The sequence below is a fragment of the Gopherus evgoodei genome, unplaced genomic scaffold (assembly GCF_007399415.2).
Source record: "Gopherus evgoodei ecotype Sinaloan lineage unplaced genomic scaffold, rGopEvg1_v1.p scaffold_40_arrow_ctg1, whole genome shotgun sequence".
Lineage (NCBI taxonomy): Eukaryota > Metazoa > Chordata > Testudines > Testudinidae > Gopherus > Gopherus evgoodei.
The window spans coordinates 2,375,573-2,394,810 of record NW_022060061.1 but is presented as its reverse complement, the minus strand read 5'-3'; the positions used below and the strand labels follow the sequence as shown (position 1 = coordinate 2,394,810).

Genomic DNA, 19,238 nt, shown 5'->3' with positions numbered 1-19,238 from the left:
TACCAGAGCCGGGGATAGAACCCAGGAGTCCTGGCTCCCTGCCCTAACCACTAGCCCCCACTCCCCTACCAGGGCCAGGGATAGAACCCAGGAGTCCTGGCTCCCTGCCCCCTGCTCTAACCACTAGACCCCACTCAGAGCTGGGGATAGAACCCAGGAGTCCTGGCTCCCAGCCCCCTGCTCTAACCACTAGCCCCCACTCCCCTACCAGAGCCGGGGATAGAACCCAGGAGTCCTGGCTCCCTGCCCTAACCACTAGCCCCCACTCCCCTACCAGAGCCGCGGATAGAACCCAGGAGTCCTGGCTCCCTACCCTAACCACTAGCCCCCACCCAGAGCCAGGGATAGAACCCAGGAGTCCTGGCTCCCTGCCCTAACCACTAGCCCCCACTCCCCTACCAGAGCCGGGGATAGAACCCAGGAGTCCTGGCCCCCGCCCTAACCACTAGCCCCCACCCAGAGCTGGGGATAGAACCCAGGAGTCCTGGCTCCACCCCTCAATCGCAGTTTGGTTCACCGGATTGAGGGGAGGGGGCGTGGCTATTGCCTCTCTTTGGGAGCCGAGCCCGCCCCTTCCTCCTATCACGTGACCGGCACCCGCTTCTTTCCCCACCATGTGACCCCCCCTCAGTTTCCCTCCCTCACGTCACGTGGTGCGGCCGCCCGCGGGCGGGGAACGGCGGCCGGCCGGGGTCAGCGCCCGCGTGTCGCGTTCGCCTCGTTTTGCCGCCGCCGCTGCAGCCGCCTCCCTCCTGGGCCGGGCAGCCGGAGCCGCCAGAGCGAGAGAGGCCGCCGCGCAGGTACCGCCGCGCCGGGCCGGCTAGGCCGCAGCGCCCGCCGGGGCCTGCGGGGGCAGCGTGGGCGCGGGGAGCCGGGGCGGGCGCGTGGCCGGGAGGGGCGCGGGGGGGCTGAGTAAACCCAGGGGGAGGCGGGGATGGGGGAGGGGCCGGGGGGGGAGAGGAGAGGAGGGGGGGCAGCCGGGGGAGGAGAGGAGAAGATGGAGGGGCCTGGGGAGCAGCCGGGGGGGAGGGGAGAGGATGGGGGAGCAGCTAAGGGGGGAGAGGATGGGGGGCCGGGGGAGCAGCTAAGGGGAGGGAGAGGAGAGGATGGGGGGCCGGGGGAGCAGCTAAGGGGAGGGAGAGGAGAGGATGGGGGGCCGGGGGAGCAGCTAAGGGGAGGGAGAGGAGAGGATGGGGGGCCGGGGGAGCAGCCGGGGGGGGAGGGGAGAGGATGGGGGGCCGGGGGGGAGGGGAGAGGATGGGGAGGCCGGGGGAGCAGCCGGGGGGGAGGGGAGAGGAGAGGATGGGGGGCCGGGGGAGCAGCCGGGGGGAGGGGAGAGGATGGGGGGGGCCGGGGGTGTCTGGGGGGAGTTGAGTCACGGGGGTGGGAAACTGGGCGAGCCCAGGTGGAGGGGGGGTCGTTGGGAGATCAAATGTGGGGAGGCCAGGATGGAGCCCAGAGGTGTGGGAGGGGAGAGGATGGGGGGGCGGGGGGAACAGCCGGGAGGGGCGTGGGGGGAACCCGGGGGGGTGAGGAAGGGGGGCTGGAGGAGCAGCCGGGGGGGGAGGAAGAGGAGACGATGGGGGTTATTGGAAGCTGTCAGGAGGAGCAGCGGGGAGGAGGGGCAGGATGGCGGGGCTAGGAGGAGCTGGGGGGGAGAAGAGGGAGGGCTGGAGGGGGCAGGAGGAGCAGCTGGGGGGAGGGAGCAGAGGGTGTCTGGCTGGGGTTGGGTCGAGCCCACGTGGGGCGAGGGGGGGGTCTTTGGGAGATCAAATACAGTGAGGCCTGGATGGAGGGCAGAGGAAGGCAGGAGGAGCCTCAAGGGGTGGCTGGGGGAGGGATGAGCTATTTGGGGTTAGGGACAGTCACTGGAGGATGTAGGGTGCGGGGGAGGAAAGAAGCATGTGTGGGAGGGGACCATGGATGGATATCCTGGGCCTGTTCCAATTTCTGGCCTGAAGGCCAAGGTGGTCCAGCCTCAGGGTTGTGGTGAGATGGGACCCACTCTTCTTTCCCATCAGCCCAAATGGCACCACACAAGGTAACCCCAAGAACTTGCCTCATCCTGTAGCTTGGAGAGGCTGGAGAGGGGGATTTGGGGCTGGATCTGCGGGATTGGGAAGGGGGCCTGTTTAGAAAAGGCAGGCCCAGAGCGTTGGTGGGTTAGGAGGAAGTGGGGTCTACTCTGGAAACGGTGGGGCAGAGAGGAAACAGTGAGGGTGGAGACTCAATCTCTCTCCATGTGTCTCTCTGGGCTGCGACTGTTGGTAGAGGAGCACTGGTTTCCATGAAAACTCCCACTAACTTATTTTCAAGGAAAAGAAAGTGAGGTCATAGCCCTACAAAAATCTCTTCATCTCTAAATCCACTGTATGCTTCTCTTCTGCTGAGCCCCCCAGATGGCTTGGTGTCCTGATGATAAGCATTTGAGGGACCATAGAAGTTTGGTCTATACCTATTTCTCCCAGTACCCCCAGTAATTTGTTCTCCAGTTCAAAATATCCCAAATGATGGTGCTTCCCTTGGGAAGTTGATTCCACAGTGCAGTAGATCCCTTGCAATAAGGAAATATTTCCCATTGTCACCGTAAACTTTCTCCATCGGTTTCCCTGACATTATTCCTAGATCCCTGGAGATGGATGTGATGCTGCTGGGTGAGCAGAAGTGTGCCTCTTCCATGTAGGGTGACCAGATAGCAAGTGTGTGTGTGTGGGGGGGGAGTGGTAGTAGGAGCCCATATTAAAAAAAGCCCCAGATATCAGGACTTTCCCTATAAAATCGGGACATCTGGTCACCCTACTTCCATCCAATGAGGGCCTGATGCAGCAGCCACTGAAGCTCCTGGGAAGACTTTAATTCATTTAAATGTGCTTTGGATGGAGATCTAGTTCTGTAACATGTTATGCTAATATTATCCTCACTAAACCCACCCTCCAAACCTTAACACAAAAATAGCATTTTCAGTACATCTAGTCCCTGCAGAAGCAGCAGAAACTCTTCTTGCCTCTGTATGAAGGCAGGAAGGACCTACATGCATTGAGAAGTCCGTTTCTTAGGCAGCCGTCTGCTCATGGATCAGAACTGTGTCCAGTCATAGCGAGTGCAGGTCCATCCTGGCTGACAGCCAGAGTTCTGAAATGCCATGTGATCTTCGTTGCAGTTTAGTGAGATGCTCTGAATGGAGTATCATTAACCTCTTTTCCTTCCTGTGTAGTTACAGCTCTGCACCATGGATTGGCAGCCAGATGAGCAGGGACTACAGCAAGTGCTGCAGTTACTCAAAGATTCCCAGTCTCCTAACACTGCCACACAGCGCATTGTCCAAGATGTATCCTTAAAATAAGCCAGGCTGCTCTCTAGGAAGTCAAGTTGTGTATGTTTGCTGTGTAAATTGTGCTGAAAACTAATAACCTTTAAGTCAAGGTGCCCTGCGTAGCCTTAAAATGGGGAGAAATTTTAGTACTTCTGTCTGTGGATTTATTTTTTATCTTAGAAGAATCTGTGTCGCTGACATGCAGCTTGGCAGGGTGCCCATCTGGTCCTTAATATTGCAACGATCTGGTCCAAACAGATACTGTGCATCAGCCTTCCTTTAAAATCCCTGTTTGGGCTGTGAGCCTTCTTCTTTAACCAGCGCTGTAGAAACTGAAGCAACTGAACCAATTCCCCGACTTCAATAACTACCTGATATTTGTCTTGACACGGCTGAAATCGGAGGGTAAGTTCCCTGCTGTGATGGAAGTGGGTGGTAGATACATGGGGACTTGTCCCCGTGCCATTAAGTGTCTCTTTTGTGCAAAATTCCATCGCTGGGGATTGTTGGGATAACTTGCGTGAGCAAAAGAATAGAAAAATTGGGAGGTGGGTTTCCTTGCCGGTGGGCGGGCGAGCTCCACAGACACATCTGAGCTAGGCCCTCTTGCTTGTTAAATGAGCTTGTATCTGATCTAGGGCTGACACCTTAAGCCCCTCAAGATTCTTGCTGGAATATCTTGTAAACTTGACATTTTAATGCTTTAGAAATGATTTTTCCACAGGTGTTCTTGCAAGTGACCGACTTTCCTAAAAACTTTGAGGTAGTGCCCAGAGTAGGGATCTGGGACACCTAGGTTCTCTGCCTCAATGAGAAGAAGACTAGGTCAGCAGTTAAGCAGGGGATGGGAAATTTGTGATTGTTAGGTACTGATATGCCTCCCCCATCCCTGTAGTATCTGGATGCCTCACAATCTTTCTCTCACTCACACACACCCTGTGAGGCAGGGAGGTGCTGTTATGTCCATTGTACAGATGGGAAACTGAGGCACGATGAGGCTAAATGGCTTGCCCAGGATTGGTCAGGTGGAGCAGGAATTGAATCCATGGTGCTGTAACCACTGGGCCAGCCTTCCTCTCTAAGCTGAGCCTGCAGAGTTCTGCTCCTAGCTGGGGGAGAGATTGTGGACTAGGGGTTACAGTAGGGGCACTGGGAGCCAGTACTCCTGGGTTCTATTCCCAGCTGAACTTGCTGAGGCCTTTTCAGTAAGTGAGTTAATCTCCTGCTCATTCTGGGCTTCTTCAGAATGAGGCTGGTACTGTCTGTCTCAGGGGAAATGTGAAGCCTTGGAGCGCTTCACGAAGGGGGGTCGTGTTTGAAGAGGAATGGCAAGCCACTGTGGTTGGAGATGAAGGTATAGTGTGACTATAACAACAAAAGGCAGATAGCTGCATCCTAAACCTTTGCGTGCATTGACATCATAGGCACGTACCTGGGAAGCAAACCCACATGCTTGATATCCTTTCACCCTACAGCCTGTTAGAGCGCTTTACCGACTAGATATGTATAGAAATCTCATCTCCCCCAATCGCTCACAGACATACAGCCACCTCTAGGGTGAACAGCGACAGCTGTTGATGGAATTTTTTTATTTTTGTTCTCTTCCCCCTCCACCTCCTCTTCCAAAAATCCTCTAACCAGATGAACCGACTCGCTCTCTCAGCGGGCTGATCCTGAAGAACAATGTGAAGGCGCACTACCAGAGCTTCCCCCAGCCTGTGGCGGAGTTCATTAAACAGGAATGTCTCAATAACATTGGCGACGCTTCCTCTCTTATCCGAGCCACTATCGGTAAGAGCGGTGGGGAAGAGACAGGGTTGCACTGTGGGAAGTTAGTCCAATTTCAAGTAGCTTATGCCATGTAAGTACATTTGCATGGAGAGGAGAGGAGAGTATATTGTAATGATCCCCTTAAAGCGAGGCTGTGCTCGCTGGCATGGAAAATCATCGATGGCCCATGTTGTGTTGTCTCCTTATCAGGAGAGGATTTTTCTAATCAGTGTTCCTGAGCTCTTCCTGCTTCACTGGCAGTGAAGAATCAGTGATGGGAACTTAGCTGAGGCAGGAGGTGGGATTGAACCCTGCTTGTTCTCCTGTAGCGCCTCCTGCAGGGCCAGTAGGAATAAAACACTCTAGCCTTGTCTACCCTTAAGTGTGATCTCAGGCATAACTAAAGCAGCAAACCTGTCTCCTTATGTAGATGCCATTACACTGTAGTAAGGCTTCTAGCAGCATATCTGTTGCTAAAATAATCACGCCTCTTACTGACCTAGTTATGTGGGTAAAACTTTAATTGTCGGTCAGGTTGAAGTCAGTAAAATGACCGGGCGTGGGTCAAAGGTGCACAGAACCGATGCGGAACAAGAATGAATCTGTAATGAGAAAGGTGTGCTTACCTAATGCTCAGAAATCATCTTGTGTAGAAAACCTCCAGTCCTGATGCTTGCCTGGCAGTTCTGGTAACATTGCTGTTTCTGGAACGTTCCTGGAGAAAACTGACCTCCACTTCTTACCGCCAAAGGGGTAGCGGACAGATACGAGGGTCTGGCTGTAGTGTGGGTCTAGGGGATTGGCAGACATTGGGGAGGGGATCGTGATAATAGCTGTTTGGGGTGGGAAATGACACCTCCTCTCTCCCCTGGGTGTGTGTAAATGACCTTGAGAGACTGACTGAGTGGAACCCTTGGTTTGACAAGCCAGAGCTTACCATGAGGCGTGATATGTCACTTGTGTTTCCAACTGGCAGGGATTCTCATTACCACCATAGCGTCCAAGGGGGAGCTTCAGATGTGGCCGGAGCTCCTGCCGCAGCTATGCAACTTGCTGAACTCCGAAGACTACAACACGTGTGAGGTAAGATGGATGTCGGGGGAGAGAAGGCGGCGGGATGACATCAGGGTCTCTCTCGGTTTGCATATAGAAGGCAAACTCTGTCACCTGCTCAAATCCAACCCAGCTGGGTGGCCCTGAAGTGAACTGAGTTGTCAGATCTCAGTCTGGTTCCCGTAGGGATAAATGTCCATGTTTCTGTCTTATGGTATCGTCCCTCAGTTTCCCATCTGTAAAATGGATCTGCTTTCCTAATGTAACCCACACTTGTGGAGTATGGTTCTCTAGCTGTCGGATTGAACCAGAGTACATAGTTCATGAGTCTGTATAGCTTTTGAGCTGACAAACGTGGGTCTTCTAGCTCAGACAGTAGATGTTCATGCTTTTAGATCTCGTGGTCCCCAATGTGATCCCCACTTCCGACAGGGCCCCCTCCCTTCCCCCCCAGCATCTCAGGTTTCACTAACATCACTGGCAGACAAGGTAAATACCTCAACAGGGGTTCTGTGAGGAGAGCGCACTTGGAATTCCTCAGATGGAAAACACTGGGGTAGGGTAAAGGACTGTCCTTCACAGGGCTGCACAGGCATTTTTCAGGATCTGGGGCGAAATCTCAAAGCGGAGGGGGCCCCCACTCTTCCAGAAAAAGCTACTTGGGGTGGGGAGGCTGGAGAGCAAGCTCACCTCTTAGTGGCGGCTCCTGCGCAGGGGGATGGACCCAGCTCCCTACTCCGGGTTTGGCCCAGCTGTCCCTCGGCCATAATGGAGGACGGCTGGGTCAAACTTGAGTAAGTGGCGCTGTGACCAGTCACAGAGGGTCTTGACACCCACACCCACACCCCTTGATCCTTCCATCTTGGAGTCGGGATGGGGGTCATAAAGAGAACAGGAAGTGGACGAAACTCTTCCCAGCACTCATGTTAGCTCTACTGCTACGGCTGTTCCACTCCATTTCCCCGCATAGACAAGGGCTTAGACTGTCCTTGCTGAATAGCATTTGAATTGCCTTGTCTGGCCTTTGAAATGAAATACCTTCCCGAAGTGATTGGGAGAGGGGTTGAGACGACGCCATCAGTGCTAATGTTGTTTAGTCAGAGACTGAAGATGTGGGGACAGCAGTGCCTGGGTTTGGCTGTGAAACTCTCGTGGGTGGGGCAGAGCTTGGATTCTGTGCAAAGCAGAGATGCAGATAAGGCTAAATCTTGGCAGCTCCTTATAAGTACGTTCCTGCATCCTGCAGCGGAGTGCCCTTGCATCCAGTTACTGTCTGGTTACAGTGAAATCCCAGTTTGTTTCCAGCTGAAGTTGTTTGGAACAGGGATCATCACTCCCCTAAGAGTTTACAGTCTAAATAGATGAAAGAGGGTGAGTGGGGGAAAGCCCAAGGTCAGGCAGCAGGTGGTCCAGTGACGTACCCTCTAGACCACACTGCCTTCCTCGAGTTTGGTGGTGGTGATAGCGTTGCCCTCTACATAGCTATAGTTATCACCATAACTTCAGTGGTAACCACTGTGCTTGGGTGTGGGAGTGCTCTCAGCGGTACATAAGCCGCCAGGCGACATTTTCCATCCCTTCTTTGTAAACACTCATGGGCTGAGTTTAGATTTCACCTGCGTGTGTCCATACAATGCTATTTTTGCGTTGTTCTCCTGAGCACCCGTACAGACGTCAATCTTCCCTTTCGTTCTGTGGTCAGCTGCCAGCGTTGTGCCTTGGGGTGCGGCGTTGGTCTGGGATCTGAAGTTCTCGGTGCTAATCTCAGCTCCTCCACAGACTCCTTGTGGGACCTTAGCCAAATCTCTCTGTGAGTGAGCTGACGAGTCTGTTGTGTTTAGGGGGCCTTCGGTGCCTTGCAGAAGATCTGTGAGGATTCTTCCGAACTCCTGGACAGCGATGCTCTGAATCGACCCCTGAACATCATGATTCCCAAGTTCCTTCAGTTCTTCAAGCACTGCAGCCCCAAGATCAGGTGCGTATTAGCTTGCCTGGCGGTGCGGGGAGCGCTGCCCCCTTCGCTGTAGTGCTGGGGTACAGGTTGGGCATGCGTGTATGAAACCTCAACGGAGCCCACCCCTTCGAAACATCTCACTTCCCCTTCCTGAGTGCATTCGCGTTCTGCTTTGGGGGATGTCTCCGGGCTGGTACCAGAGCCAGGACCACGATCGCTGGCGGGATGCCAATGAGCTTCCAAGTGAAGGAACTCTCTTCTCTCCCCCTCGCCCCACCCATCTCTTGATGAGCAGAATGCATGGCCTCATGCTTATCAGAAAGCTGAACAGTGTTCAACAACTGACCCAGAAGGAGCAGTGAAAATTCTGCACAAGTTGCCAGTTAGAACAGCAATCCTGTTACACAACATTATGCTGCATTTTGCTCTGAATGAGATTAAAGTAGCACCTCTCCTGTATGATTTATCTTGTCAGGCCCCTATCACGACAATAGCTGAGCATTCACCATCTTTTATATATTAATCCTCATCACTCCCCTGTGAGGCAGGGCTGGGCTAAGTGACTTGCCCAAGGTCACACAGGGTGTAGGTGGCAGGGCAAAGGAATGAACCTGCATCTTCGAATTCTAAGTAATACCCTAACCACTCCACATCCTTCCTCTTGATCTCCATGCTGTCCCTCCTGGGGTGAAAGAGCCAACTTCCCCTCAGCACCACAGTGGAGGAGGAGAACCTCAGGGCAACCCCCTCCCCACCAATATGTCTAGATGGGGCACCCTGGTTTCTACAGGCTCTCCAGCAGGATGGGGCTCTCTTGGAACTACATGCCACTGGGTTCCATCATCTGCACAGGCTGAAGGGCTGAGCTGGGCCTGCATGCAGCCCACCGAACAGCTGAGAGCTCTTGAGATCAGAGCTGTGTACCGGTCCCACTGACATCCCCACGCATAGGAAGTTCGAAGGTTAAGCCCTGAAATGACTAGACATGGGCTGCTGTTTGAGCAGTGACATACACCTCCTTTGTGCATGGAAGCAGAGCTCACTACCCCGGTAACAGTCCCTAGCTTTCATGTAATGCTTTTCATCTTAGATCTCAAAATACTTTCCAAAGGACGTTGGTCCCATTGTCCCCATTTTACAGGTGAAGAAACTGAGGCACCAAGAAAAGTGATTTGTCCAATGTCATCCAGCCAGCAGAGCCAGGAATAGAACTCAGGTCTATCCGCTGGGGCCACACTGCCTCCCAATGTCTGTTTCACAAGGGTGGCAGGGTGACCACCTGGAATATCTCAGTGACCCACTATCTTTTTTCCCTCCCTTGATCAGGTCCCACGCCATCGCCTGTGTGAATCAGTTCATCATGGACCGAGCTCAGGCTCTGATGGATAACATCGACACCTTCATTGAGGTGAGGAGCCATTTCAACCCACTCTCGCTGCCAGGCCAGACCCATGTGCAGTACTGTGCCTGGGTGGTCTTAAACAGACATGCCCACCCTAATGCTGCTGGTGTGCTCAGCTCTCCCATAAGGCAGTGGTATGCAGGCCTCCCTGAGTGCACCACAGCCTGTGATCCCAGAGAACGCCAGCTGCTCTGAAGTGTGGTGATAACACCCAGCTGTAGAGCTCAAAGCACTTTATGAAGGAGATTTTACAGTTGGGGAAATTGAGTCACGGAGGTGAAATGACTTCCATAAGTCACCCAGCAGAGCCAGGAATAGAACCTGGGTCTCCTGCCTCCTGATCCTGAGTGCTAACCCCTGAGCCGCACAGTCTGCCATGTGGCGGGTAGAGGCCATTATTATATCCGTGCCTAGAACCATGGAGCCCTGCTCCATGACGGGGCGACCACAAGACAAATATTCACAAGCTCTGTCTGGCTCCTTTGTACAAAGACCACCTCATGTCTCCCTCCTATGTTAGCCTCTGACTCGTGCATCCATTTTAAACCCCCTCCCCCGGACTTCTGGCTTGTGCTGTGCAGTCCCGAATATATCTGTAGCATCGTGTACTACAGGTCTGCCTCTGTGCAGGCCTGCGCAAAACAGCCCAATGCACTGGAATTCTCCCTTGGCTTTTCGCAGGCTCTGTAGTGTATAGAAATCCCTCCCCCACCCAAGTTAAACCAGAACCTCGCTGTTTGAAAACCAAGCCTGCTCCAGCCCTGTCCGGCGGTAGCCTAGGGACTGGCTAGGCCTCTCTATTCCGTGCCATGGATGTCAGCAAGGGAATTCCTGCGTTAGGGACCCTGGGTGTCGCTGAGTCTCAGTTCCCCCTTTCCCCGTAGCACTTGTTCGCTCTGGCGGTGGACGAAGACCCTGAGGTTCGGAAGAATGTCTGCCGAGCGCTGGTGATGCTGCTAGAGGTCCGGATTGATCGTCTTATCCCTCACATGCACAGTATCATTCAGGTGAATCCCAGAGCGGGATCCCGCAGGCTCTTCTGTGGCGGAATGGGCTTTCTGGGGACGCTGTGGGTCAAATCGGCAGTTAACGGCCTCCAGGCTTGGGGGGGTGTTAATGTAAACACTGGCCCAAGCATGGGTGGGGAGAAGGAGCAACAGACCTGCTAGTAAACTGGCTTACATGGTAACCAGATTCTCAGGTCGATGCGAGCGACCTGGGTTTGCTCTTGTGCCCAGATGAGTCCAGGAAGCCGGGCTTCCCTGGTATAACCTCTGAGGTAGGGATCACGCCCTCTTCATGCTCTCGTGCTTGATGCATTAGGCCAGGGCTTCTCACATGGGGGGTTGGGAATGCTCAGGGGGTCATGAGGTTATTACATGTGGGGGTCATGTGCTGTCAGCCTCCATCCCAAACCCCGCTTTGCTTCCAGCATTTATAATGGTGTTAAATATATTTTTTAAAAGTGTGTTTAATTTATAAGGGAAGGTCGCACTCAGAGTCTTGCGATGTGAAAGGGGTCACCAGTAAAAAAAGTTTGAGAGCCGCTGCATTAGGCTGTCGGTTTGCCAAGGGTCAACAGCATCCAATTTCACATCTGTGTTTTAAAGGCAGTTCCCCCCAGTTGGCATGCGGTCAGGACCCGGGTGACTGCCCCTAGCCGGAGATGTGATGCTGGCTTGATTACAGAGCTTTGGGGTGTTGGTTAATGCCCCATAGATTGTGCCCCCCCGAGCATCAGGTTTCATGGTGACTCAGGGTGAAACATGCCGAATCCTGCATAGGTTGGGATGTGCCAGGTTGGTCTGCCTCCTGGCATTTCAGCATGTAAGACTGTCGGGGACCTCCTGGGTCATTGACTATAGTCTCCTGCTACTGCAGGCCACCCCCAGGTGGTCATGGCAAATAACATTCCAAAACGTATCAAGCTCCATTTTCAGGCTCTTTGGGTTATTGGAGCCAAGTGCATGAGGTTCTTCTTGCACGGCGGGCGAAACAAAGCGCGGGCAGGGGAACTGAGCTGGGAGCTGCTGCGCCACGGGCCTGCCCTGACGCTGGTGTTTTATCAGCGCTGCTCTTCTCTCCAGTACATGCTGCAGAGGACCCAGGACAACGACGAGAACGTGGCCTTGGAAGCCTGCGAGTTCTGGCTGACGCTAGCCGAGCAGCCCATCTGCAAAGAGGTGCTGTCCTCGCATCTAGTGCAGTGAGTAGCCTTGCTTCTGTACAAGCCAGGGAAGAGTCGGGAAGCCTGGTGGGGCTGCCGCTGCAGCCAGTAAGGGGCAACTGGTTCAGAGGGCTGGGCTAAGCGACCCTGGAGGCACGCTAGGGAAGGACAGGCAAATACTGTTGCTTTTGAGGGTGTTTGCTCCCCTGATGATATTTGAGGGTCTCAAGGTTGGAGCTGGAGATTGGGCTAAGTACGGGGATAGCTGGGTGATGTGCTCCGGCCTGTGACACAGGTGGTCAGATTAAGGCCAGGCCCACATCCCTTCCTGCTGCTAGTTCAACTTCACCTTTGCTGCCGCTCTTACTAGTAAGCGGTGGAGCATGTGAGCTCGCCAGACCGGAAATAGAACTGGCTGTCAAGCTGACCATGGCTTGTCTGGGTCTTAGCTGGGTTTGCATGTGTCTCACTGGCTTATTGCTTCCCTTATGCGGTTAGTAAAGTCCTTTTACTTGAGGGGGGTGCGTCGAGAGCTCTCGGAGGCAGGTAATTAATCCATTCAAAGGACTGAGTGCTCTGGTGCTGTTCAGTGCCTGATCTGTGCCTTCACCCACACCCTGGGCTTACACTGATGAGCAGCCTTGCTAAGCATCCCCGGTTAGGGGCGATGGACTGAGCACAGGGCTGGGAGTCAGGACTTCTGGGTTCGATTCCCATCTCGGTGGGTGACCTAGAGGTTTAGACCAGGGGACTAGAAGTCAGGACACCTGGGTTCCATGCAATGTGCAGACACCGTAAAATTCGCTTTCTTCTATTTTAAAAGAAGGAACGTTAGTGCAAAGAGGGTTTGTTTTTTTAACTAAATAATTGAAGATGGGATTTATGGGCTAGTGCAGGGGTCCCCAACAGGGTGAGTGTGGGTGCCATGGCGGCGGTTGAGCATCTGCCGAAATTCAGCATTTCGGCAGCGACGCCTCTGGATGAAAAGGTTGGGGATCACTGGGCTAGTGCATTGGAAGCTTGGAGTCAGGACTCCTGGATTCCATCTCTAGCTCTGGGGAGGGAGTGTGGTTGAGTGGTTAGCGTGGTGAGGGCTGGGAGTCAGGACTCCTGGCTTCTTTTCTGCTCTGCCACTGATTTTCAGCAAGGGCTAGCTGCTTCTGTTTGCTGGTCTGTAAAATGAGCAGAACCCATTGAGAGCTGACTGCATAGCTCCAAGTATTGGATAAGCCTGAACAGGGGGGTTGGACATTGGTTATTGCTCAGGGCTGATCTAGGCTGGAAACCTACTTTGGCATGGCTACGTCTCTCGAGTGTGAAAAATCCATGCTCTTGAGAGACAGCTCTGGAGTTGTAACCCCTGGAAGGTCAGTGGAAGAGTCTGTCCAGCTGGTGGCTCGGAGGCCTCTGCACAAGCAGATTCAGCCTGAAGCTCTTGGCTCGTTGCAAGCGGTTTCAATAACCGAACAATTGAAGACATTTAGAACACACAACAACTCACTCAGTTGTCCCCTTTGTTCTCTAGTTCTGGCTGGTTATAGGCACTTGCCTCACTCTGATTCCGCCTCCCTCTGCTCAGACCTTGATTTTTGAATCTACCCTTATTCCCCCTCCTCTTGACAGATTGATTCCGATCTTGGTGAATGGAATGAAATACTCTGAAATCGATATCATATTGCTAAAGGTACGTGTCTGTCAATGCAAAGGGGTAGGGGGTGCACTTGGGACAGCCAGGATCCCAGCTCTGACACTGATTCCTCCTGTGGCCTCGGCCATGTTCCTTCCTTTCTCTTTGCCTTAGTCCTTCCTGGCTGTAAAATGGGACTAATGCTTGCTAAATATGATAATCTGAAACCTGCTGTGTATGAAATTCTCTTCTCAAATCATCCCTTCAAAGGGCAGGGAGCTGTATCTGCCTCTAAGTTACCTAGATCATTGTTTGCAAATCAAAAGAGAATCTCTCTCTGTTTTAATGTGCTGCCTACCAGCCGTATTATACTGGCACTAGAAAAGGTTCAGAAAAGGGCAACTAAAATGATTAGGGGTTTGGAGAGGGTCCCATTCGAGGAGAGATTAAAGAGGCTAGACCTCTTCAGCTTGGAAAAGAGGAGACTAAGGGGGGATATGATAGAGGTCTATAAAATCATGAGTGATGTGGAGAAAGTGGATAAGGAAAAGTTATTTACTTATTCCCATAATACAAGAACTAGGGGTCACCAAATGAAATGAATAGGCAGCAGGTTTAAAACAAATAAAAAGAAGTTCTTCTTCACGCAACGCACAGTCAACTTGTGGAACTCCTTGCTTGAGGAGGTTGTGAAGACTAGGACGATAACAGCGTTTAAAAGAGAACTGGATAAATTCATGGAGGTTACGTCTGTTAATGGCTGTTAGCCAGGCTGGGTAAGGAATGGTGCCCCTAGCCTCTGTTTGTCAGAGGGTGGAGATGGATGGCAGGAGAGAGATCACTTGATCATTGCCTGTTAGGTTCACTCCCTCTGGGGCACCTGCCAGTGGCCACTGTCGGCGGAGAGGATACTGGGCTGGATGGATCTTTGGTCTGACCCGGTACAGTCGTTCTTATGATCTTATGTATTGATTTATTAGGACATTTGTGTTTGCAGCGTAGCAAAGTGTTCAGCATTACTTAGCTTGGGTTGAGAGCTCCCTGGGGCGGGGACTGTCTCCTTGGTCAGTTTGCACACCACCCAGCACAATGGGATGCTGGTCCATGAGTGGGGCTCTTAGGTGCTACCGTAATATATATAATATTAGTACCCGAGTTACTGGATGCCGTGGCCGTTGGGTAGCCTGAATAAAGCTAGTTACCAGGTCTCAGTCTCCTCCTGGGACTCATTTTCATCTCAAGTCATGCACCTCCCCGCTCCATTGGCACTAGTTAACCCCCTCTTGTGGCCCGGTCAGGAGCGGGCCAGACTGAGATCCAGCTACTGAGGCACGGTGAGGTGGGTGTTAGGAGTGAAGTGTGGTTTGCTGTACCCTGGGCAGAGGGCGTCAGTCTCCAGGACTGTCATGTCTGGGGCCACATGGCGTACGCTCATCGAAAGGGGAGCCTTTCAGCCGTCTGTGAATTGCTGGCAGTGAAGCTCCCTGTTTCATGGGATCCTTCCTAGAGGGAGGATGGGCTGGCAGGTAAGATGCTGCACTGGGACTAGGGTTCTGGTCTCGGCTCTGCCACAGACTCACCCAGTGTGACCTTGGGCATGTCACTTAATCTCCATACACCTCAGTTTCCCCATCTGTGCAGTGGGAATAGTGCTTTCTGCTTCGTGTGAAAGTTATCTGGGACAGGCACTGTGTCTTCAAAACAAGGCCTTGTTCCTGGGGCACTACTGTAATATTCCTAATGAGGAAAAGGACCTCTAGCAATGTTGTCGGTCATAGGTTCAGGTGAGGGAGCGGTACCGGTTCATGACCTCCTGGAAGTGATGCATAATTTCCAACCTGATGACAATGATGCTTGTTGTATTCATACTGTCTGATCCAAGTAGGCGTGACCGGGATCTAAAACGGGAGCGTGTTAGGTACAGGCGTGGCCTTAGCAGGGGCCTTGTGTTCCGTACTGCTGCGAGATCTCTGCAAAACTGTGCCTGTGAGAACCCAGAGACTTGACCCTACAGCCTCTCTAGTGGAGGGTAGCACAGGGAACTGGAACTTGGGAGAGCTGAAATCGATTCCCAGTTCCACCACTAGTGCCTTGGATGACCTGGGGCAAGTCCCTTCCTTCTCTGTGCCTCAGTTTCCCCCTTGTAAAATGGGATAATGATACCGCAATGCTTTGAGATCTACCAGTGAGACGTGCTGGGGATTGTCTTGAGAAGCGGAGGGTTCAGCCACCGTCAACAGTGGGGCAGAGGGTGCTTTCTTGGTTGGGTGCCAGCGCCTTCCCTCTAGAGAGAGAGGGTTTGACAGAAGCTTAATACACAGCGCAGATGCATGTGGCATGAGGGCCTGAGCAGCGTGCTGCAAGGCCACAGGGGTGAATTTCAAAGGCAGGTGAGCACCTGAGTTGCTCCCGAAATTTCTCCATAGCACTTAAGGAACATGGCGGCGCAAGCCGTGCGGTGGGGGTGTATGTGAATTCCCAGGCTGTGTGTCTTTGGGTACGGCTATACTGCAGCGGGACATGGCATTTCCAGCTCGGGGAGATGCACTCGCACTTGCTCCTATCAGACTAGCACACTAAAGACAGACGTGTAGTCACGGTGGGCTTGCCGGCTGAGTATGTACCCGGGGTCTCGGACAGGATCGTGCTCGGGGTGCTTAGCCTGAACCGCTGGGACTGTGCTGCTATCTGAAGTGCTCTAGCCTGATCAGAGCTAGCACAGGTACGTCTCTCCGGGCTGGAAATTACAGCTCCAGCTGCGATGTAGCTGGACTCCCAGACGCCTGTTGGAGTCCGACTGTGGTTCTTGTTTAAGGGGAAGGGCAGAGGGTCGTTAGCAGCTGCTCTCCAGAGCGCTCCACACTGAGAACTGTCTTACGGTTGTCTGCTGTATCCGAACCGCTCTCTGTCACCCCAGGGTGATGTGGAAGAGGACGAGGCCATCCCGGACAGTGAGCAGGACATCAAGCCCCGCTTCCACAAGTCGCGCACTGTCACCCTGCAGCACGAGGAAGACCGGACGCAGGATGACGAGGACGGGGAGGATGAGGATGACGACGATGACACGCTGTCAGACTGGAACCTGAGTAGGTCGGGAGGGGCTGGGCTCGCGCCAAGGTCTGGTTTGGGCAGAGCATTGTTGATGTAACTTTGGGGGATGGTCGGGTGACACCTAAGCAAGGCATCGGCCATAGTGTGGCAACATCCTCGCCCTGCCTGGAAAAACCAGGTGTCTTAAGTGCTGCCTGCTGGGGATAGTCTGGATTGTGTGTGCAGCACCTGGCGCAGCAGGGCCCCAAGCTGGGGTCGGGGCCTCTTGGCTCTGCCATAATATAAATAATGAACATATCTCCCTCCCCACAGGGAAGTGTTCGGCCGCGGCCCTGGACGTTCTGGCCAACGTGTTCCGAGATGAGCTCCTCCCGCATCTCCTCCCGCTGCTCAAGGGGCTGCTCTTCCACCCCGAGTGGGTCATCAAAGAGTCTGGGATTCTAGTCCTGGGGGCCATCGCTGAAGGCAAGTGCCGTGCGTGGGAGCTGCAGCGATGGATCACATCCACATCGATGCTTGGTGGTGGGGTGGCAACATAACCGGTCTAGTGTGCAGTGCTGTACAAGGTGGGGGCATAAGAGCCCTGCAGGAGCAGATGTGGGGTAATTCCCACCACTGGAGGTCTCATGACCCCTAATTATCAGATGAACTTAAACCACAAAGCGTGAGGCTTTATGTCCTTCCAGTGCTTTTAGTGACTGCTCTGGCTATCCTTGTTATCCATAGAAACATCCAACCCCTCTTTGACTCCTGCTAGGTTCTTGGCTTCAGTGGCATCCTGTGGCAATGAGTTCCAGAGGTTTCTGGACCTTGTAACTGAACCCTGGCCTGTGCCCAGATCCACTAGCGCTGGTATTTCCTGCCACCTGCCTCAGGTGCTTTGGGACTGAGGAACTTGTGGCACATGATTGGTTTATTTTAAAAAGAAAAAGGCTAAGAGGGTTGTCCCAGGAGCTGATCCTCCCCAGAGACCCCTATGGGATGAGGATCAGGGATAGTAAGTGTCCTCGCTCTAACTGCGGGGCTAGGCCCAGCAGTACCTAGGAGCATTGCTAGAGGGAGCCATGGCTGAACAGTCCAACAGACTAGAGGAGCATCCTTTCTACCCCCTCTATCAGGCTGCATGCAGGGCATGGTGCCCTACCTCCCCGAGCTCATCCCGCACCTCATCCAGTGCCTGTCGGACAAGAAGGCCCTGGTGCGCTCCATCGCCTGCTGGACCCTCAGCCGCTACGCCCACTGGGTGGTGAGCCAGCCCCCCGACATGCACCTCAAGCCGCTGATGACGGAGTTGCTCAAACGCATCCTCGACAGCAACAAGAGGGTGCAGGAGGCAGCCTGCAGGTACCTGGGAGTATGGGGCGGTGTTGGGGCGTGGGAATCAAAGCAGTTGCAGACCAGTGCCGAGAGGTTTTCCCATGCTAAAGACAGTCCTGTGATCAGATTTCCCCTTCCGCAGCTGCAGTCCCCAGCGTCTTTAATCCTGAATCACGCACCCTTATGGTGCCCCTGGGATATCAGCAAAGGTTTGCCAGTGGCCACGCAAGCCACTTTTCCTACTCAGCATCTGTAGTCACCCTGGCTACGATCTGGGGCTAGCGTCAGCTTCCCAGTACCAGCCACTGGTGCCTGTGTCGCTGCTACAGCAGGTGAATTGAGGAGAGCAGTAACCGTCTCTCATCGAACCATCCTCCCCAACATCCACGGTCTGCCCAGACTGGTCCTGGATGTGAGGCCTGGCTTGAGGCATGGTCGCTGCTCAAGCTGGATCTTCCCCATCTCCTGCGATGCTTTTCTCTGGACGTGATGAGGAACTTGAAGTTTGATCTTAACTGTGACTGACTGTGTTGTTTGTGATCTGATCCGGAGAATTACCGTGGGGTGGGGAGATGGCCCAGTGCTTCTGGTCAAAGCCAGCAGTTGGGGTGGGTATCGTGGGTTGTGGGGAGCCAGCTCATGGGGCTCGAATGAGCTGCTTCACGGGTTGTTTTATTATAAGAGGGAAAACAAAGTGGGTTTCATCTGCTTTCTGAATTGGACTTACCTGGCTGCCCTCTGCTGAGTCTGCCGCTGGCTTCGTGCTGCTTCCTGGGACCTGTCAGGTTCTCTTTGTTTGGGCTAATGCTGCTTGTTGTTTTTGCCCACCCCCCCTTCCCAGCGCCTTTGCAACTCTGGAGGAGGAGGCTTGCACGGAGCTGGTCCCTTACCTCAGCTTCATCCTGGACACCCTGGTCTTTGCCTTTGGGAAATACCAGCACAAGAACCTGCTGATCCTGTACGATGCAATTGGCACCCTCGCCGATTCCGTGGGGCACCACCTAAACCAGCCGGTATGTGCCGCCTACACCCTCCATCCGACTGACTGCCAGGGCTCCGGGGCTACCGCTCCGCTACAACCTCCTTCCCCCTGCACAACGTGACAGTAATAAAGCACCGTGGCCGCTTTCCCCTGGTGTCTGCTGACCCCTCCATTCCTTGCCCTTATGCACTTGCTGCACTTCCTTGTCAGCAGCCGCTGCGGCTGCGTTACCAGGTTCCCTTGGTGCCTTCGCCACGCAGCTCCGCACCCAGGAACAATGATAAAGGAAGAACACTCGAATCCTGAAGCAGTGTGTGGACTGTTTTTTGGCTTCGAGAGTGCTGGAGAGGGATGGTGCAGTGGTTAGCACACTAGCCTGGGGCGTGGGGACCTGGGTTAGGTTCCTCACTCTGCCACAGACTCCCCATGAGACCTTGGGCAAGTCACTTAGCCTCTCTGTGCCTCAGTTCCCCAACTATAAAATGCAGACAAGAGCACAGCCCTACAGAGTGCAATGTACTCAGATCAGATGGTGTTGCGGTGGTGGGGAGGGTATATAAAAGTACTCATACTAGACCTAGTGTAAACCCCCCCCCCCCCCC

At 53.7% G+C, this 19,238-nt stretch overlaps 1 protein-coding gene and 1 non-coding gene across 3 annotated transcripts in view; both read left to right on the top strand.

Annotated features, from left to right (window-relative positions):
• The first annotated feature begins 698 nt into the window (after window positions 1–698).
• TNPO2 (transportin 2) overlaps window positions 699–19,238 on the top strand; it is a 30,587-nt gene continuing 12,047 nt past the window's right edge. Inside the window, exons 1-14 of one of the 2 annotated variants that reach the window (XM_030545922.1) lie at window positions 699–800; window positions 3,215–3,328; window positions 3,643–3,718; window positions 4,955–5,104; window positions 6,060–6,166; window positions 7,978–8,111; window positions 9,417–9,498; window positions 10,377–10,499; window positions 11,580–11,698; window positions 13,283–13,343; window positions 16,204–16,372; window positions 16,650–16,802; window positions 17,456–17,681; window positions 18,496–18,667. In XM_030545922.1, the coding sequence (XP_030401782.1) occupies window positions 3,230–3,328; window positions 3,643–3,718; window positions 4,955–5,104; window positions 6,060–6,166; window positions 7,978–8,111; window positions 9,417–9,498; window positions 10,377–10,499; window positions 11,580–11,698; window positions 13,283–13,343; window positions 16,204–16,372; window positions 16,650–16,802; window positions 17,456–17,681; window positions 18,496–18,667 (1,671 nt within the window). In that variant the 5' untranslated portion in view covers window positions 699–800; window positions 3,215–3,229. Of the gene's footprint in view, window positions 801–1,959; window positions 2,042–3,214; window positions 3,329–3,642; window positions 3,719–4,954; window positions 5,105–6,059; window positions 6,167–7,977; window positions 8,112–9,416; window positions 9,499–10,376; window positions 10,500–11,579; window positions 11,699–13,282; window positions 13,344–16,203; window positions 16,373–16,649; window positions 16,803–17,455; window positions 17,682–18,495; window positions 18,668–19,238 lie in introns of those variants that run through there. The other variant, XM_030545920.1, reaches the window with a different exon arrangement.
• Window positions 15,100–15,167, top strand: LOC115642533. Its single transcript, XR_003998202.1, has one exon. It is a non-coding gene; the product is annotated as a small nucleolar RNA SNORD41 (small nucleolar RNA).